The 21,534-nt window shown below is 40.4% G+C and overlaps 2 protein-coding genes across 2 annotated transcripts in view; both read left to right on the top strand.

The window, feature by feature from the left end:
* The window catches only part of LOC131430436 (polycomb protein Sfmbt), a 31,724-nt gene extending 29,449 nt beyond the window's left edge, over positions 1-2,275 (top strand). The window contains exon 8 of the mRNA XM_058595436.1: positions 772-2,275. Coding sequence (XP_058451419.1) covers positions 772-1,505 — 734 coding nt within the window. The 3' untranslated portion in view covers positions 1,506-2,275. The remainder of the gene's footprint in view (positions 1-771) is intronic.
* An 11,666-nt stretch (positions 2,276-13,941) lies between these two features.
* Positions 13,942-21,534, top strand: part of LOC131430434 (uncharacterized) — a 389,228-nt gene continuing 381,635 nt past the window's right edge. Inside the window, exon 1 of the mRNA XM_058595434.1 lies at positions 13,942-15,614. Coding sequence (XP_058451417.1) covers positions 15,547-15,614 — 68 coding nt within the window. The 5' untranslated portion in view covers positions 13,942-15,546. The remainder of the gene's footprint in view (positions 15,615-21,534) is intronic.

The following is a 21,534-nucleotide window of genomic DNA, read 5'->3' as shown; positions in this document are numbered from 1 at the left end:
AACGACTGAGATATGGTCAGTCAAAGTAGTGTTCTCACTTTTTTAAAACGACTTTAGTTTGCAGCTTTTATTATATGGTTGTAGCACAACAACTGCCGTTACTCAACTTATTACAAATATTGAATACAAAGAAATTTTAGGTGCAATATTCCTAAATTTAGAAAAGGCTTTTGAAACTTTTTTTTCTGTTGCCTAATAAAATAGAGTGTTAGAGGTAGATATTATTCGTAGTTATCTGACTGACATAAACCGGTGATGAATGTTTAGTTATACTACCACGGAAGTACCACAAGGCAGCAATATGGGTGCTTTGCTTTTCCTCGTCTACATTAATGATCTAGGGAAATTGTCTATTCATGGAGTCCCTCGGTTGTCTGCTGATGATACAACATTGTTTTATCACGCTATTCCCTAATTGAATACAACCTAAATATATTACTAAAATATCTCAATGCAAATCTGCTTTCCATGAATCTTGACCAAACAAAATTCATGATCTTCCGTTCTCCTGGAAATTAGATTCATCGTGACCCAATATTGGAACAAAGTGAGGTCGAAAAAGTAGAGCAATTTAAATACCCTGGTATCGTTTTTTGCTCGACATTATCTTGGCTATTCAACAATTCGAAAAGAAAATAGCTGTAAATAATGTTGAAACAGTTGTACGATTCGGCAAAATGGCCCTTTTTTCGATATGACCCTTTCGATGAAATTACCCTTTCGGTGAAATGTTAAGTGTCCAAGTCTAACAATTTGTTTCAATTTTTCCAGTACACCCAGTTGCCACGACACGTACCGCTTCGATCAAAAAAGAACAAGAGCATTTCGACCAGCAAAGGATGGTGGTGAATGCGATTCCGAATAGCAGCCCCTACTCGATAGCAGAACTACGAAGCGACATGGACCAGATACAGTACAGTACCGGCCACAGCACGGCGGTCTCGTTGGAATCTCGTAGCGCGAGCGGAAGTGGTGCATCGTCTTCGCTTCTGTCGATCAAACACGAACCTCCCCATGACCCACTGTTGGGGCCGATATTCGATCATTCAACCGGTAGCATCGACAGCGGTGACGACGATATGGGTGATCTCAAAACCGAGGACGAAGATGGCGAATCGAACAGTGCCACCGGTAATCCATCGTCAGCTCCCTCGGAAATCACCGACATCGAGTTGGAGAAATTCATTCCACGGCTTATCAACGACAATGGAAGCAGTTCGCCCGATCCGGCCGGTGGCCAGATAAACCCGGACAGTTGGGATGTGAAGGATGTCGCGCTGTTTCTGACCGCCAACGATTGTTCGATGCACTGCGAACCGTTCGTGTCCGGTGGCGTTGACGGCAAGCGGCTCCTACAGCTTAGTAAGGACGAAATCATCACCCTGCTGAACATGAAGGTCGGGCCGTCGCTGAAAATCTTTGATCTCATCCAGCAACTCAAGTGCAAAATCGATCCGAGCAAATCACGACTACTTAAGTCCAGTCTGGGAAAAAAGTATCTGTAGCGGGGAGTGGGAGTGGTGGGCTGCCGGAGCGACCGGAAGGGTTCAAATCCGAAGAGTATTAACTTATTTCTCTGTTCTTCATTTGCGCCACCTGCTTGGGTTTATTTAGAAACTTTTCGTTTTTTTACAGCTAGTAATTTGTCGTGTAGCAAAGTTTATAGGTTCTTTTTTTTTTAACAAAACAAGTACTCTTTCTGTTGTTATTCAAGCGAAACCATTTTTTATCCAGTTTTGTCGGACAATTCCAAAGCTTTGTGTCGTAGGTGGAGTCAGCGCAGGTATGCATATTGTTTCACAAAACTAAACATTTCCAGTGATAGTGGCGGTGGAAGTGAAAAAAAGCAATTACCAAAAACAAAAGTAACACAACACAACTATTCAAACACACACACACAGACAGACGGACGGACAGTTCAAGAAAGCCACAGAGAGTAAACACAAACAAACGGATGCAAAACACCACAACTGAATGGTGATTAAGTGGTGAGAAAAAAAACACCTCTGCATTCGGTGTTGGAGTTGTGCGTGCAGCGAATTCTTGCTCGAATTGCTAAAAAGTGTCTAAACAAAAACAAAGCAAAACAATACAAAACGTATAGGAAGTATACATGAAGTTGTAAAAAGGTAAAAATCTAACATGCTAATGGTAGTATAATGTTTCAGAATTTATTGGAGTATCTTTTTTACGAGGAAAGAGAAAGCAAAAAGTATATTTAGAGTAGAGAAAATGGAGAAAATATAAGCCGAAAGGAAGTAACTTTTCTTGAAAACCCCATCGTGTTAGAAAATTTTCATCCGAAAGCCTTCATTGGAACTGTCATTGTGTCAGACTGAAGAATCAATTTATTGGGCATCGTCGTCCGGCATCACAATGACATGCCTAGCCTCTCGGGTCGTTAGGAGCAAACAGTCTAATGCGTGTTTTGTACCAAAACTTTTTTAATAATGTGTTTTGTACTTGAATACGGTTTGTTTTTTTTTTTCACTTTCTGTTTACATCTACGTTTATAAATTAATAGTTAAACACTTCTTTTAATCCACCCAGTGGTGTGATGATGATTCGCTCATTGAATAGAAACAGGAACGTTTGTTCGAGCGTAGACTAGCATAGCCTTCAAATCGGTTGAGTTCCGAATCGACTCCCACCTCCCCCCGATCCGAATACACTTGTGCCAAAGTATTTTTTTTCAATCCTCAAAACAGTTGTTAAAGTCAATTTCCGGAATAAAAACAGTTTTCTCGGTGCGGCCGTTTGAGTTTGCTGAATAGCCAGAAATCATACGGAGCTAAATCAGGCGAATACGGTGTTTGAGGAACGAAATCCAAGTGTTGTCCGCCCATAATTCCGGTCTCTTTTTACGAATAGTTTCGCGCAAATGACGCATAAAACTCAAAAAGTATTCCTTGTTGACAGTTTGACCGATCGGAAGGGATTCGGAGTGCACCACACCTCGATAATCAAAGAAAACTGTCAAAACTGCCGCCCTAGACGTGGTTGTCGTCAACGCTTTCTTGACAGAACTAATAAAAGTCATTTTCATTAACTCAAAATAGACGAAAATGACGAGAAATTACTGTCACTCTCAGTTTCGCTTGCAAACTATGAGAAGGAAATCCATGTCCAGTCAAAAAATGACATTAGCGGGGGAGTAGTTTCAAAATTGTGTTTTTTCTTTCATTTGCCATTTCAGTCATTTGCAGTTTTCAGTGAAAATCTATAGTATGCAGTGTCAATATTCAACCGAAGCTGTGCGAATCGAAAATGACAGAAAAAGGTTTCACAATAACTTTTACCTGTTGGTGCTCAAATTTGTAGTAGTTTTGGTTTCCCAAGAGGTTCTGGGATGTAATTACCTGGATTTGTCATATTTTAGTCACTGTTTATAGCCAAGCGTCACAGATTTTCAATACATCGATGAAAGAATGAGAATTGAAATTCGGCATTATATCTCTTGATATCAAAGGAAAATAATTAAATATTGTTACATCGTCTGCTTATTTTTTTTTCCTGTCCAATTAAAATTGTAATCATGCATCTATTAGCCATCCATCTGTCATTATTTGAAGTCTGCCTTTGTGGATTAGGTTGGTAAACGACTGGACAATGCGCAATTCAGGCCCCAATGTGGTTCTTAGCCTCTTGCCCAGTAACTCCTATCCCTACCTCCCCGCGGTGCCGGCTGGGGTACGAGCAACCATAGGAAAGATCGGGTAACCAACCCCGGTGGGACCTTGGTCGTATGCTGACAGGGAAGGGGGGGCTTGCCTTCTCTTTACAGAGAGCGAGCCTACCCGAGCGTCTGTTCCCCATTTTGGGGCGGCTCGAAACAGCGTCTGTTCTCCATGTTAGGAGCGGCTGATTACCGTCCTTGTGTCAGTGTGGGACTCTAAACAGTGCTGACACGATGACCCTCCGGCGAGACAGGAGGTTGGTGCAGGCCTAACAAGCCGCCCGGAAAACATGTTACGAACGATCAAGAAGGAAATACGACTCGGAATAATCGGCAAAGTGTGGAAAAGTGGGCATCGAGCGGCTACCTTCTACCAGAGCTGTGGCACAACCAACGTTCTAGGAATGGGATTCGTAGTGTTGGGCAAGATGCGCCAGCGCGTGATTGGGTGGCAGCCAATCAGTGATAGAATGTGCGTATTGAAGATCAAGGGCCGTTTCTTCAGTTACAGCATCATCAACGTGCACTGCCCACATGAGACGAGACCCGATGACGAGAAGGAAGCATTCTACGCGCAGCTGGAACGAACCTACGACAGCTGTCCACGGCGGGATGTAAAACTCGTCATCGGCGACATGAATGCTCAGGTAGGCCGGGAGGCAATGTACAGGCCCGTGATCGGGCTGGAGAGCCTGCACGCGGTAACAAACGACAACGGTCAACGATGCGTAAACTTTGCAGCCTCCCGAGGAATGGTAGTTCAAAGCACTTTCTTCCCCTGCAAAGATATCCACAAAGCCACCTGGAGATCATCTGATCAACATACGTAAAATCAAATCGACCACGTTCTCATCGACGGGCGATTCTTCTCCGACGTCATCAATGTCCGCACCTACCGCAGTGCCAATATTGATTCTGACCACTACCTTGTCGCGGTTGGTATGCGCTCAAAACTATCGACGGTGCACAACACTCGTCACACAGGAACACCGGGACTCAATCTCGTGCAGCTACGTAGCGTTCGTACCGCAGAGGAATACGCGTAGCATCTGGAGCTAGTGCTACCTACGGAAGAGCAGCTTGGCGCGGCGACTCTTGAAGACGGGTGGAGGAACATAAGGTCCACCGTGAGTAGCACTGCTGCAACCGTTCTAGGTACGAGGTTATCGAATCGCGGAAATGACTGGTCCGACGGCGAATGTCAGCATTTGGTCGAAGAGAAGAATGCAGCAAGGGCGAGGATGCTGCAACACTGCACTAGAGCGAACGAGGAACGATACAGACAGGCACGGAACAGACAGAACACGGTTTTTCGGAGGAAAAGGCGCCACCAGGAAGACCAAGATCGCGAAGCGATGGAACAGCTGTACCGCGCAAATGACACACGGAAGTTCTATGAGAAGGTGAACCGCTCACGTAGGGGCTATACACCACAGGCCGAAATGTGCAGAGATACCATTGTTAACCTTCTCACGAACGAACGTGAGGTGATCGACAGGTGGAAGCAGTACTATGACGAGCATCTGAATGGCGAAGCACAGGATACAGAGAACGACACAGGAATCAATCTGGGTGCACGCTCAGCCGATGACAGATTCCCAGCACCTGTTCTGACGGAGATAAGTGATGAGATCGGCAAGCTGAGAAACAACAAATCCGCGGGCAATGACCAGTTACCAGGCGAGCTGCTCAAACATGGAGGAGAGGCACTGGCTAGAGCGCTGCACTGGATGATTTCTAAGATTTGGGAGGAGGAGATTCTACCACAGGAATGGATGGATGGAGTGGTATGTCCCGTCTACAAAAAGGGCGATAAGCTAGATTGTTGCAATTACCGCGCAATCACATTGCTCAACGCCGCCTACAAGGTACTCTCCCAAATCCTTTGCCGTCGTCTATCACCAATAGCTAAGGAATTCGTAGGGCCGTACCAAGCGGGATTTACTGGAGCCTGGAGCAGCGGATCACATATTCGCGATAAGACAAGTACTCCAGAAGTGTCGTGAATACAACGTACCCACGCATCACCTATTCATTGACTTCAAAGCGGCATACGACATAATCGATCGAGAACAGCTATGGCAGATAATGCTCGAATACGGTTTCCCGGATAAACTGACGCGATTGGTCAAAGCAACGATGGATAGAGTGATGTGCTACGTCCGAGTATCTGGGACGCTCTCGAGTCCCTTCGAATCTCGGAGAGGGCTACGTCAAGGTGATGGACTTTCTTGTATCTTGTTCAATATTGCTCTGGAAGGTGTGATTCGAAGAGCGAGGATCGACACGAGTGGCACGATCTTCCGAAAGTTCGTGTATTTGGGCTCACTGGTGACCGCCGATAATGACACCACCAGAGAAATTCATAGACATATTTTGGCAGGGAATCGTGCGTAATTTGGACTCAGAAAAACCCTCCGATCGAGAAAAGTACACAACCGCACGAAATTGACCATCTACAAAACGCTCATTAGACCGGTTGTTCTCTATGGCCACGAGACCTGGACTATGCTGGCAGAGGACCAACGCGCCCTCAGTGTTTTCGAAAGAAAGGTACTGAGGACCATCTATGGCGGAGTGCAGATGGAAGACGGAACGTGAAGACGGCGTATGAATCACGAATTGCAACAGCTGCTAAGAGAACCACCCATCGTACGGACAGCTAAAATCGGACGTCTACGATGAGCTGGGCATGTCCTAAGGATGTCGGACGACAGCCCAGTGAAAATGGTTCTTGAATCTAATCCGACTGGTACAAGAAGAAGAGAAGAGCTATCTGCAATTTTTCCATAATCTCATCTCGGGTGCTGAAACGTGTTCCACGGAGCGGTTTCTTGAGTCGTCCGAATAGAAAAAAGTCGCAGGGAGCCAAATCAGGTGAATTTGGCGGTTTCTGAATGGTATTTGTTTCGTTTTTAGTCAAATGTTCACGCATAACGATGCCATTGTGTGACGGTGTATTATCGTGGTGCAGGATCCATGAGTTGTTTGCCCACAAATCTGTTCTTTTTCGGCGAATTGCTTCACGCAAACATCTTTTAAAGCCCAAATAATACTCTGTTGACGGTCTGGCCTTGTGGGATGAATTCATGATTGATTCTATTGACGTTTTCGTCGGTTTTCGTCGTCGATTGCCTTCCGCTTCTCTCATCATCATTCACAGTCTTCCGGCCACATCTGAAACATTCGTGCCACTGATAAACGACTGTTTTCTTCAGAGTATCGTTACCGAAACACTCTTCTAACATTTGCAATGTCGTCGCACCATCGAAACCGTTTTTAACGCAAAATTTAATGCAAACTCGTTGCCGCTAATTAAATTATATTTAAAAACAAATGTGCAAAATTGATGACAAATCAATGACAGATGTGACAACCTAAAAAAATAAAAAAGATATAAATTACTACCGCGACATTACAACTCTGAGTGCAGTTCCTAAATTGTTTGAAAAGGTTGTTCTGACTCCGATTTTCAACCACTGCAAGCAATACATTTGCGATACTCACCGTGGCTTTATGCCTGAGTAATCCACAACCACCAACCTAGTGTCATTTATGTCCTACATAAATGTCATATCTCAAATGGTATGTCAAATAGTCTGCAAATATACGTTATTTAGACTGATCTTTCCTCACCGTTTGATATAATTAAGCCAATATCTCGATTGCTAAATTGGGAAGACTTGGACTCGGTTCAAATTTAGCAGTGAAAATCGGCGATCTCGTTTCCAATGAGTTTATCAATTCATCAGGTATCCCGCAGGGTAGCTATCTCAAGCCTTTCAATATTCTTACTGTACTTCAACGACTTAAACTTTTCTCTGTGTAGGGCCACCATCATCTCTCGTTTGTTGATGACATTAAGCTCTATCATTACATCCGAAGTCCTGAAGATACAACGGCAGCTGGTAAACTTCGCAGAGTGATGTAGAGTTAACCATATAAAAGTGAGTCCCGACAAATGTTGGAATACTTTCAGGAAGGATCCCCGATAATCAGGATGACCTAAGTTAAAGACCTTAATGCTTTTTCTCGATGATCTAATGACATTCAAGCAACTGACATTCAGCATTTCAAAAAAGCTCCTATAAACGTAGGATTTGTAATGAGGATGGCCAAACATTTTACAGACATTTACTTCTTAAAATATCTTTATTGTTCACTTGCTGGTTCAACCCTTCTGAGTACTGCTCAGTGCTTTGGAATCCTAAACGGTGCTCATAGAATCGAATCGACAACGCAGATTTATTCACTTCGCTCTTTGATGTTTACCGTGGAATAATCCTGACCAGCTACAAAAATTTTACTTGTAGCTGTCTTCAATCCTTCATCATAAATCTTGAGTTAAAACTTTGAACTTCACGAAAGCCTTCTGAAAACCACAATAAGAGCATATTCCTGTCAAGTGGATCGTTCTTCATAAGTTTTATAAAACAGAGTTAAGAATCAGCATATCCTGCCATAAATCTTGTTCGAAATGATTCCGTTGAACCTACATTAAATTTATTCGGATTGAATTAATTCCGCAATGAATAAACTGTCATTTTGATAATATTTTTCCTGAATACATGTGTTTGTTTTATGTCGGTTTTGAATGCAATCAGTAAGAATATCTTACAATTTAATTACGAGTTTGTGGCTATTTCTGAATGTAAAACCTTCATGCGCTTTTATTTTTATCGTGAATGTGTAGATAAAAATAATTATTATTACAAATCGTCTTGAAATAAATGCTGTTTACGCAAAAGTCTCCATGATCTATGAAAATTATTTTTATATATAAACCTCTTTCGTAGCGGCAAAACTTGTGCATCGTAAATCCTCGTTTTTGTATTTCGAAGTCTATTTGATGTCAATAAATGCTACGATATAGAACATCAAAATGGTGGCCATGAAATTTTTCTTAATGCAAATTAAACTTAAGTAATAAATTAAATAAATTAAATAGAACCATTAAATTTGCTCTGAGTGCAACTGTCATCCAATACTAGTATCAGAAACAACCCAACTAATAAAAAGTTCGGATAAAAGAGACTGATTTGGTTTAAGCAGCGTACGAAGTTCATGAATAGCATTCTAAACCTCCCGTTTTACCTTTTTTTATATATATAAAAAATAGGTATAGAATTCGCTCAAACTTTCGAAAAATTTTCCGAGGCCCGGAGGGCCGAATGTCATATATCAATCGATTCAGCTCGACGAACTGAGCAAATGTCTGTCTCTGTGTGTGTGTGTGTGTGTGTGTGTGTGTGTGTGTGTGTGTGTGTGTGTGTGTGTGTGTGTGTGTGTGTGTGTGTGTGTGTGTGTGTGTCCGTATGTGTGTTGTCAACTAAGAGGTCGAGATCTCAGAGATGGCTGGACCGATTTTGATCAAACTAGTCGCAAATGAAAGGTCTACCCTTCACCCAGAACGCTATTGAATGGTTTTGAGATCGGATGTTTACTTTTTGAGTTATACGAAGTTTTATGTCAAAATTTTCAGTTTTTTGACAGTATCTGTCACAGTTGACCTTGAAAACAGAATATGTTTTCAGACTTAGATTCCGCACGGTAATAGCTATCCAACAAGCCATAGATTGTTAAAATCCGTCCATTTTTAACGGAGATATCGATTTTTTTGTGTAAGCGACATTTCCCCCATATTCCAGCAGTAGAAGTTCTGAGCGTTGTATGGCAAAGAAAGGCTTGGGAGCAACGTAAAACACGATTTTTTATACTGTTACATACAATAGTTTCTAAGTACCAAAAAGACTGTGAACAGCATTATTTTTCATGACATTTTGCCTCGGACCAATTTTAGCACGGTTCGTTTTTGGCAACATAATCGTTCGAATATGACATATTGGAAAGATGGCAGTACTTCCGAATTCTGAACAATTTCATAATTATATTGATTTAAACTGCTTACAGCAATAAATGCTGGAAGAACAAAACACCCATATACCATTTGAATCAGTTCGTCGAGATCAGCAAATGCGTATGTGACAAATAATTTCACTCAATTTTTTACCTTATTTTCGAAGATGACTCAACCGTTTTCTACAAACTCAGATTCATATGAAAATTCGTATGCTCCTAAACAAGGTTCCTGAATTATGTTTGGATCCGACTTCTGGTTCCGGAACTACAGGATGATATGTGAAACGAAATTAAAATTGTGTAACTTATTTTCCTCGTAGATGGCTGAACCGATCTAAAATTCAAATGATATCTAAGAATCATCTAAGATTTGCTGATTTGAATAGTCGACAACCAAATAAACTTATTTCAGTTTTAGTGGTATTCAGTTTTCGATTCGGAAAGCACCCAACAATTTAACTCGTACTACGATTTCTCAAAGATGTCTATACTGATTTTTAAACATATTGAAACAAATGTAAACTAATCAGGTGAATTTGTCTGACTTCGGCTACACCGATTTTCGAATTCCGGCTCCAGTATCGAATCGTTTCTCAAAGCTCAATCGTTTTCTCAAATAAAGCCAAATCGAATTTCAGAAAAAAATTCAAATTAAAATAAACTTATAGTCCCACACAAAATTAATTAATTTTATTCTATGCTGACTTTCGATTCTGGAATTACAGGAGGATGAATTTTTAAAATTCAAACCGATATAGAAGATGATAATCCCGAAAAGCTTGAAAGTTGGACTCAAAACTATTGCAATTCATTCGTCATATGGCCATACGAATCGGTTTGGTTTATGCTGGTTCCTGAATACCGGCTCTGGAAGTACCTTAAATTACCGTAAATTCTAAAGTGGAACTCACTTCGACATATCATGAAAAGTTTAATCGATTGTAACCTTTTTAGATAGAGTAATGAGTGATTAAAATGTCAAATTGCAGCTTAAAACGACGGTCATTAAAATAATGTCATGAAAACCGAAGAATATTCATGAAAAAAACACATGCGGATTGATAAAAAAAGGTATCATCTCACTGATAGGTAGATTAGGCACGTTTTTATGTAAATATACACACTTTAAAGTTCACGCGACCGAACTGAATGAACTTCTAAGCAGCATCTAGAATAGATTGATCACCTTATATGGAGCGAGGAAGTCCCCACAGAACATGTTCTATACATATACATGTTCTATAGCTGCGTGTGTATTTTTTAGTTGCAAGAAAGTGGATGTTTCAAGTAATTGTGTAACTTTTGGATGCTTGGGTATGAGAGGTAAAACGCGCGGTCGTAAAAAATATGTAAAAATTTACGCTTTACATTACGAGAAGTCACAAAAAATGGGGCAAATTACACGGCAACAATGGGACAAAATGAACCCTCGGAAAAGTTTTTTTATATTTAAGAAAGATTTAGTTCTTTTTATTAAAATAATTAAATTATATTAATTATTCATTAATTAGATAAGTTATACAGAATTTTAGTAATATAGTTCCGAATCATTATGTACCACTTAATTGTGGTCATTTTACCCTCATAAACATGGGACGATAACTTTGAAGTTTGTTCAATTCGATTGCAAATACCTCATCTGTCCACACTAAGATTTAGTTTCACTTTGGCAAACATAAATTTATTTGATAATGATGATTATGATAATGACGATGAGTTTCAGGCAAGTTTTATTTTAAAGAATTCTGGAACTTGAAATACATTTCATTCGGCAAAGCTGAATAGTCATCGTGTACGGTAGAAGCATATCGTAAGCATGGTAAAATTAACTTTCAATTGTCGAATTTCAGGACATTTTGTGAAGAAATTCAATTTGAAATTCGGTACAAGATTACTGAATTAGGCAAAATTTGCTTAGAGTGAAATATATTAGGACTGAAAGGGCATGTCTGCTTTACGCGTATGCCAGTTTTAAATTTGGTACTAGCACTGTTCGAATAAATAAATTTAAAACGGTTCGCTGAGAGCATATTCAGGAGTGTTCTAGTTCTAGATGCATAATTTATGTCAGTTTTTAAATTTAAATCTAGAAATTATAACAAAATAAACTGGCAGCCCCAGCAGCGTTTTATCTGTGTTTCAAATATAGAAAAAAATAGAACGGCAATGTATACCAGTTTTAAATTTGACAGTAGAACTGGTCGAATAAATAAAACTAAAACGGATTGCTGGGGATACGTTTGTTTCAGTTTCATTTACATTATAGACCACCCATATGAATCTTGCAGCTGCTGAATCTGCTCTGAGGGCATGTTTAGGAGTGTTTTAATTCTAGATGCATAATTTATATCAGTTTTAAAACTTGAATCTGTAAATTATAATAAAAGAATAATGTGGCAGCCACAGCAGCGTTTTACTCGTGTTGCATATATAGAAAAAAAGAACGGCAGCGTATACTACACAGAATAAGAAGTCTCGGGCCTAACAAAAAAAAGTCGATTTTGCACCGTGAAAACCTTTTTATTCTTCACTATAATCTCCATCTAGAGCGATACACTTAACCCATTGGTCCTCTAACATTTTGATGCCCTTAAGGAAAAAAAGATTTGCAAGGCCACCAACATAGGCTTCCGTTTCTGCAATGACCTCAGCACTTGAGGAAAAAAAATTTTACCTGGAGAAACCTTTTCAGGTTTGGAAATAGATAATAGTCGCTGGGGGCCAGGGCTGGAGAATACGGGGGATGGTGGACAAATCCGTACCGCAAATCATTCAGTTTCAGTTTTATCATATCTCGCATATACATCTTTCAGCTGCTGAATTTCTTCTAAACGGGTTTGCTGAGGATATGTTTGTTTCAGTTTTAGTTTTATTATCCAACTCCCATATACAAATTTTCAACTGAAGAAAACGACGAAGGATTGACACAGGAGTTCATTGGTTACGTAACAAAAATTGTTTTTATAACTCAATGAAATTACTATGAAACAAACAAAACGAAATTTCACGTAATGACATACAAGTTTTTTTTTATATTTGTCCAGATTGAAGAAATCTATCATTCGATGGCCTGGTATAATGTTCGTAGGTCCAGCAAAAAAAAAATTGAAATCCGTGCATTTTCCGTAGATCCAGGCATCGAGCATTGATTCGAAGCAATCAAAAGTTCCACAGTAACTGAAAAAAAATTTACTTCCTTGCTTCTTGAAAGTACGCGATAAATTTTGGACAGTTCAGAACAAGTTCGGCGTGAACTTTTTCACTGCCTGAAAAACAGATGCAACATTTGGCAACTTTAAACTTGGGTTTGCTCACTCCTCCGCTGTTTAGGATAAACCCAACGCAGTTTCACGAAAAGTGTTTGGAGGAACAATACCTCGGATCGTTTCAGGTTTCTCAAGCAAAAACGTCATAAGTTGATAGACATGTAAAGCAATTTCTGCTTGATTTGTATACACTTTCGTAGTTTAAATGATTGAAAAACTGACTTATTATATGTTAATATAATCCCTCGTCGAAACATACGGTCCAATGAATCTGTAATCAGAACCCGATCAAGGATTTGCAAACATTGCATCACCACAAATCACTAAAAAATTGTCAACCACGTGGTTCGATTCGACAGCGCGGCATTGCTAAACGCACCTCTACGCTTGTGTGCACAGCGATATTGCCATCTCGCTCCACCGTGCAGTCACACGAGGAGCTTTAAACGCTTCGTACCTATTTATTTATATACTGCTGCGAAAAAAGCTCGTCTCATAAAATCTCCTTTGCTCTCTCATACCGCTTGCTATGCGGTAGGCGGCGGAAATGATGATTATGATTTGCTGACGATGATCGTGCAACACAACATTGATTATCAAGCCTAAGCTCAACCGGGGCGACGGCGACGTGTCAATGTAGTGGTAGAATATATCACTATCGCTACCATTAGCAGCAATCTACGAACTTGCCGCACGATGCCGGTGCGCTGGTGTTTGTGTTCGAGCGCACTCTCGTTTTGGTACGGACAGAGCTGCAAAGAAAAGGCGTAATTTATCTCAATACACTCTCACACGCCGCTGCTCCCGACGACGACGACGTAACTCGCATACCCGGTTCACATTCATATATATACAAGCTTATACAAGCTATTATTCCAACACATCGAAACAGGCACGGCGACGATACAGTATACCTATACAATCACAGCTGACCAACCCCGCTGGCTGTTTCCCTTCGTTTCGTCTATATTTCAACGCGTCTCTGGGGCCGTAGAGCATTTTTTACTATGCGAGACGAAAGCAGATCCGGTGTGGTTTTACATTAGAACGGATGTTTTCCGATACCGTCTGTATCAAAGAAGGTTTGATTTGACTGATTTCGGGACAAATTCACGCTTTCCGGTCGATTCCGGTAGCTTTTGGTCGAGCGACAGCCATTTTCACCCGTTACCGCCCAAGCGCGTAGCAATACAGCAACATAGCGTCACCTACGGACTCAGCTGTTTCCCGCCACCAGAAATCGGCTGAAAGTCGGCAAAGTGTGTTGTGCGGATTTTTCGCTCTCGGTCGCTCACTATCGGGTGAGTCGAAGGTACAACTGTTCTGCTGTTCCCCCTTCATCAAAGCATTTGGTAGTTTTTCTGTGCATTCATCTGATTCGATTGGACGTCAGGAAAAGTAGAGTGTGCTCTGCCTGGTGAAGAAAAAAAAACAACATTGTCCGTGCCCCGTTGCAGTCGCGTGTGATACTACGAATCGTCGGCGTTTAGGCTGCGATTAGCGAAGCCAGGCTAGAAGTGCGAGATTGTGGTTATCGGAAGGATACACCTAGACCGCGTAACACATTCTGGAAGTGGAAGTGCGCGGATCACCGCGCAAATAAGTTCATGTGCAGAAACAAGAAGCAGCAGTAGCAGCAGCATTCGCAATTTGAGTGAATTCCAGGGCCGGGCCATTACCAGAGCTGAAATTCGGTGTCCGTGTCCCGTGGTTTGCCGTCGTGTGCCAGCAGCAAGAAGAACGCGTGTGGGTATACGGATGTTACGTGTGACATGCCACACAGTCGTCAGTGGGGTCACGGTGCGGGCGGTCAATGTAGATGAGTGAGCAAGAATAAAAATTTGTTTTTGCGGTGCGACAACGAGACGTCCGCCGACTGACGGTGGATTCAATTATTATTGTTTTTTTTTCTTTCTGTGTGTGATCAACCCGCCCCGGGTGCGGTTTCCACCTACCAACAACCCCCTGTCCTAGGGCGAAAACGAGTGTTGTTTGGAAATCGGCAACAGTCCGTGTCATCATCATCAATCAGCTGCTACTGCTACCTACCGGTGGTGTAGTAAAATTAAAGTGGCGAGCGATCGAGTGGCACCTTTGCCTACCATCGCTTGTTATCATCATCCCAGCAATCGCTGCAACAGTTATTGATAAATATAAAAGTGAAAATAAAAAAAAAATATTGGAGGAGTTGTAATAACAGCCAACATTCAGTAGCGAGTGTGGAAAGAAAACAATAACAGAAGGGGAGTGCGCCGCGGAAGAGTGGGAATTATTATCGAAAAAGTGTAAGAGCGGTGTGAAAAATAAAGTGCTGACCCGAAGTGCGTACGGATTGGCTAAGGGGGGAGATTCATTGAAGTATTATAATTTTCTAGCGGATGTCAGTTCCGAGTAGGGCCACAACAGAAAGCCTCGACCGAATTGAAGGCAATCAAAAAGTGATTCCGGGGAGTTAAGAAAATATCAAGTGAATTGCTGGAATTAAGGCGCAACGTCAAGCAGTGCCGGGCGAAAGTGAACCTCAGGGTGTTGCGTTTTTCGGGAAGATTTCGGATTCCAAGTGTTCTACGGAAAGAAGCCAGAAGAAGCAAGCAAGCTCCGGTGGTGAGCTATTTCGGCACCAACTATCTAAAACTACGACTTCCGGTGTTTTTTTTTTTCATTTGGTTGGTGTGAGCTGGACCTCCGAAGGTCTAAACGGAAGTCAGTACTACAAGACGGTATCGTGAATCCTTGGTATTTGCTATGTCCGTGGACGGTTGGTGTAAAGAAGATAACATGCAGGACGCCATCGTTGAGGACGATGCTGTGAGGTGAGTTGGATGTTGTTTGGATTTATTTTTGTTTTAAGGTTGAAGTTATACCGAATAGTATACGGAATTCAGGATCCACGAATTCTCATCAACAGCGACAAGCAATACTGAGTAGATTGTAAACCAAACTTCAACTTTTATGTCCACCGAAACAGTCGCTTACGATGTGATAATTGTCGTTCATGCTAGCAAAAAGTAGTCACGTGTCTCGAATCTTCTTACTTGGATGCAAACGTTTCAATTGTTTTTTGACGTAGGACTACGTCTTTGTTTTCAATGTAGGGAAACAAATTTAAAATATAGAAAATTAAACCTTAAAAACAGTGGCCAGGTTTTGAACTACTATAGCTCAGCCAATTTTAAATGGTTTTTCGAAATCATTACATCTACTGCTTGGAAATATTTACATTTACATTTTATTGATTTATTCTGTATCCTTACACGAGAGGTGATCGTTTTCATTTAAGTACCGCTCTTTTTTAGCATTCGAGAAATATGCCAAACATTTTTAGTCTTGAAGAAATTTAGTGAAATCTACAAATAATTTCCAACAGCTAGTTAGAATTTTTCGGAATTAAAATACTTAACTTAGCTGTAAAACAACCGATAAGAAAGCGCATTTTAGATTTGTGTTTGCTGTATGTGTCGATCGCTGATTCTTCGCATTCGAGAAAAATTCTGGATGATGTTGATCATGTTGAGAACTCGTTCTGGGTGATTACGAACAACATTTGTCATTACCAATATCAACGAACCAAAAGGCCCTTTTCAGGGTAGTCAACATTCTCAAAGAAATATTTTCGAAAGTATATTTCGCACAGATACAAATAACTATATTAGGGTGCCAATATTTGGGGGTCATATCTACTTTTCGTAAAACGGTACTGATCAAAAGTTTAAGCACCTCAAAAAAAGTTCCTATGCAAAATTTGAGCTAAATCGGACATGGGTAAGCTAAAATTCGAAAATTTTTGATCTTGGAAAATCACATGAAATTTCCGAAATCGAATTTTTTTTTCAAACCAGATTTCTTAAATTTTTTTCATGCAATGAAACGGCGAGATTCAGTGTCATCTCGAAACGAATTAAAAAATCTACTCTGGAAACACCAGATCTCGACGTTTTAGGTAATTCTAAAATATTTGACATAAAAAAACAATTTCAGTCAGAAGTTCAAAAAAAAATTTATCAAAAAAAATTTTTTTCGGATGAAATTAGAACCTGACGTTCCATGAAATTCTAAGATATTTGGCATAAAACAAAATTTTTGATTTCGGAATTTCGGAAATTTTATGCCTCCCCATACCCTCCTATGGTTATTCAATTCAAGATTGAAAATTTTCAAACTCTACTCATCGCCGATTTTGGTCAAATTTGGCATAGAACCATTTTCTGAGGAGCTTAAACACTACCGCTTCACGAAATTAGAGATGACCACTAAATATTGGCACCCTGAAGTACATGTGGAAAGCAAAAATATATGCTTAGTGAATATTCCAAACGAAAATGATAACACCGTGATTTTGAGAATAGTTGTGTAGTCCTACGTCAACAGTTTCCACATCGGGCGGGATGATTGTAATCTGTTGATGCCAAAAATGAGGTGGTTTTACGCCTGTTGGTGAGCAAATTTAAAATAAATAAATGCAGTAAACTTTCTATCTGTTGCAGAATAACCAATACAATTTTCTAGAAAAATATGTCAAATTGATTTATTTAAAACAATAATTTAAATTGCAAAACCAGCTGGGTTGAAATTTTGAAGTGTAGCAAAAGAACATAGCTACTAGAGGTGGACAAAACCGTTCGTTTTAAAGAATCGCTTTTGTTCTCCTGAAAGTTTACATGTTCCTCCGTGGAAAAATATAATAGTCATAAATTATATTTTGTATTAAAAAATATCAATAATAGTGAGGGCTTTTTGGCATGTATTTTTACCAATCACTCTTTTGTGTACTTTTCTTTTTGAAGATCGCAAACGTAGGCAACTTTTACCATATTCCTAAAACCGTCCGACCATTCAAAAATACGCAGTTAACAGGTACACTCTCTTAAAAAAAACTCGATTTCTTCCATTTCCATTAGAAAGCATAGAGAACTATCATACTTACTCTTGTTTGGATCTAGTTCACTCATTTTTCTAGTTCTTCTGAACCGCTCTAGAATTTCAGATTAATATTCAGAAGTACTAGGTTTCCGAATGGCTTCTTCCTGCACACTTTGTTACAGCGAAACAATGCGTATTTTGTCGGCATTAATCTTAGTTTTTTCTTAACTCGATGTATTCCCAAGGTTGATGGGTACGTTTTTGCCTCCACCCATTTTTAAAGGGTAATCACTACATTATTGTAAACCAATTATTTAACTATAAAATTTCATCTACTTGTTTGTCGGACAATACCAAATTGTGTAAGGTTGTTTATTAAATATGCAGTCACTTAAGTATGTCGTAAGTATCCTCTACTTTCCTCTTGATCGTGTTGATTTTCCGCTTCAACTTAACACAAAAAGGTTCCGATTGGATGTTGCTAAACATGGTAGTTTGATATATTCATGGTTTTGAGGAACAAAATGCCCCAAATTAGCCTCACTGAAAAGGTGGCCTGTAGCTAAATCCACTAAATCAAAATAGTGGATCTTCGTGGTGCTGCACCAAAGACCGCTGCAAAATCCATTTCGTGGGTCTGTCATTCTGTTTTGTAAATTTCACTATTGATGGCGCGTGTTGTAAAAAACTTCACTTCGTATTCCACGAGTGCAGATAGCGTGAAGAAACAGATTGTTTGTACCAATTTCAACATTTTCTTCTCGAAATGATCATCCACTTTGAATACGTGTTCTACAGTGTAATACTTCTTTTTTGATATTTGCTTCAGCACATATTTCGCCATCTCCGTGTAAAGCTTCTTAGCACGCGCCAAACAATTGCTTTGGTCTAACAAGCCAGGCGTCGTATGTTCGAGTCCTGATTTGGAAGGATTCCTAATGTCTATGGGATTATAGCACTGGCCATGCATTAGTTCTGTACAGTTATGAGTCGGCTGCGAAGTCTGTTGAAATAGAAGGTCGATTTCCGCATCTGAATGTAGTACAATAAAAGTTGTGAGTTTGTTCAGTAAAATACACAATTGCAATAAAAATTGTCGGTTTATAAAATGTAGAAAAAATCCCACCTCTTGGTTCAAGTTTCCATCAGTGCCTAACAAGAAAAACAAATTCAAAAAAGACTGACGAATGCAATAGCGAAATGAAAATTTGCGAAAAACTTTCTACAGAAACAGGACTCGAACTCATTACTGTTCCTATCCGGGGAAACCGTTTTGTAAATTTATCTATCCTGAATGTGTTTCAAATGCATGGTTGTTTCATTAACAAAGTGATTCCTTCGGATAGAAGTAACGGATTTCAGTCCCGTCTCTGTGGTAACTTTTTCGCAAATTTTCATCTCGCTGCAGCAAGCTCTCTTTCAAGCTGTTTTTTTTTTGTCGTTGGAAACTGATACAAATTTTGAACAGCTCTTAAAATTAAATCGTTAAAGCTTAAAATTGTAACGCATTCTCAAGGAAAGAATCCAATCCAATAGCCTCAAACGAAGTATTTTCGTCTCTCATTTAAACAAAAGAAACAAAAGAGAGTATCGATGTCAGCGTCACTCGTTCGTCTAGGACAAGACGAAATCAAAATAACGTCTGCAGACAGAATCAGTCGAATTTCATTTTTCATTCTTCTATCGATATAATGAAAATCTGTAACGTTTGATGATAAAGAGTGTCAAAAATACCCCAGAACCTCTTTAGAAACCAATAAAATTGGCACCAACTATAAACATTATCGAACAGAAGGGTATTAAATATACTTCAGTAACACAACAACAAGCCGAACTTCTCGACCTTTTTTAGGGAATTTTACTTAAATTCGGTATTTCGAAAGGGTACAGCCCAGCTGAAAACTAGTTGACGTTCTATTGACCAAATGTCATCATGGACATTCGGGAAGACATGTGATAGGAACTTGTAAGCACTTAATTATCTCACCTTCTGACCATCCAGAAGCGGGGGAAAATCAAATTTCCCTAGTATAGCAATTAGCCACTGTGAAATGCTACAGTGAACAACTCACTGCTGTATGAATTATTTCAGTTCCAATATAATTCTGGCAATTCTGTCAGAAGGCGTCGTGATGGTATTTCTTTGGTACAAATTTCTGTCAAAATTTGTGTCTGATGTTTGAGGGATTTGTTAACAGTTGCAATCAGACGAACTTGGCTTCGACTCTGAAATGTCTTTCGTACGAATAAATCCTTCCTCTATAATCGCCAATCAAGTCGTTAAGTTAAACGATTATCTTTCCGAAGGGTATCATTATTGTATCATCCGGAATCTGACAAGGGAGTCATCTTGGACTTTTGATTTTCGTGTTCTATTTTAATGACGTAAATTTAAGGTCGTCTTGTAAGGTCGACGTGTTTCGTATGCCGATGATCTTAAAATCTGTTTTAAAATCGACAAACGGTGAAGATGCTGTTTTTCCCCAACTGGCCACTTTTTTCAATGGAAAAAAGTACCTCCAAAAGAAGAACCGCGATCAGTAGAACGGATTGCGTTTAAAATTTAGATGTCGTGTTTCCAGATTTCTTGAACAATTTACTCTATCTGAGTGTTTTTTTTTTCTTTCAAGCCTGGAAGTTATTGATGTAAGTCAAAAACAATGGAGGCCTTAGTGTACTTACTGGTGACACAGCTGCCGAATCATGCAATAAAACTGAACAACCAGACAAACATATAAAATATTAAGAGAGCAAATTAAATTTATTTATGACGATTTCTAAGGCTTTCGACAATCCGCAGAGGATCAAAATATCAAACGCGTGGACAAAATCATCGAACCAACGACGGAGGTGCTACTCCCGGGGTTCTTGTTTGTGTTTGGCATGACGCTCAGGTCTGCTGATGATGGATTCCGAAAACGCGTTTTTGCTTCTTCATTTTGTTCTCGAGGAATCAGAAGATTCCGCTCCGCGGCGTTACGATGTTCCGTGAAACAAAAAAAAAACGGCTCCGTGCCCCCGTCAGAAAGGGCTCAAAACGAGAGCGCGAATCAATATTGCTTCGAGACTTTTTTGCCTTGGTTTCGAGCAGCAAGCAGCAAAAATGAAAAAAAAATAAGGGAAAAAACATCCTCATCCCGCCGCCGCCGCCGCCGCCGCCGCCGCACACTAGAACCAAGAGGACCAGGAAACGTTATCATCTTTCCTGTGTTCGTCGTCCCCGTACGGGGAACGGCAGCAGGAAAGCTAGGCTAGGCCAAGGGGTTCCCAGCGGTAGGAAAGTACGGGCGGGATCGACTCCTCAAATTGGATCGATGGGATGAGTTGAGAGAACTGAAGAACTGAACGTACGATGGCAGCAGTTCCTGTGTTGTTTTTCGGGATTGTATTGGGGATTGTTGGGTATGGATGGGACGAAAGTTTTGGGAAGTAGACGACGACGACGCGATGCACATTCATTTCCCATCCCGGCAGTTTGTTTCTACTTTTCCCATTCTACCGGCAGGTTCGTGTTTTCTGCTTGTCCAACCTTCTCCTACCACACACACACATACACTGCAGCGACCGAAAAAAAAACCGAACAGCATCAGCAGGCTGTGTGGCATCATATTTTACGCAAAGTTCAGCCTTTGAAACTTTCCAGCTGTACCACTTCGGTCGGAGTGTGCGCACATGTAGCTGTGTGTGTGTGTGTGCTTATGTGTTTTTCTACGCTCTGCAGCTGATTGTATGCGCGTCGTCGTTGTTATCCTTGGTGTTTGTCCTCTTCGTTGTTGTCACTGCTGTGTTGGTTGTATATGTTTTCCTGAATGTACACAGCCCATCCTTTTCTAGCACTGTCTGTTTCCTACGGGAGACTTTTAAATCCGCACC

Source organism: Malaya genurostris, chromosome 2 (assembly GCF_030247185.1).
Source record: "Malaya genurostris strain Urasoe2022 chromosome 2, Malgen_1.1, whole genome shotgun sequence".
Classification (NCBI taxonomy): Eukaryota; Metazoa; Arthropoda; class Insecta; order Diptera; family Culicidae; genus Malaya; species Malaya genurostris.
The sequence above is the reverse complement of the archived record's forward strand: the minus strand, read 5'-3'. Positions and strand labels throughout refer to the sequence as shown.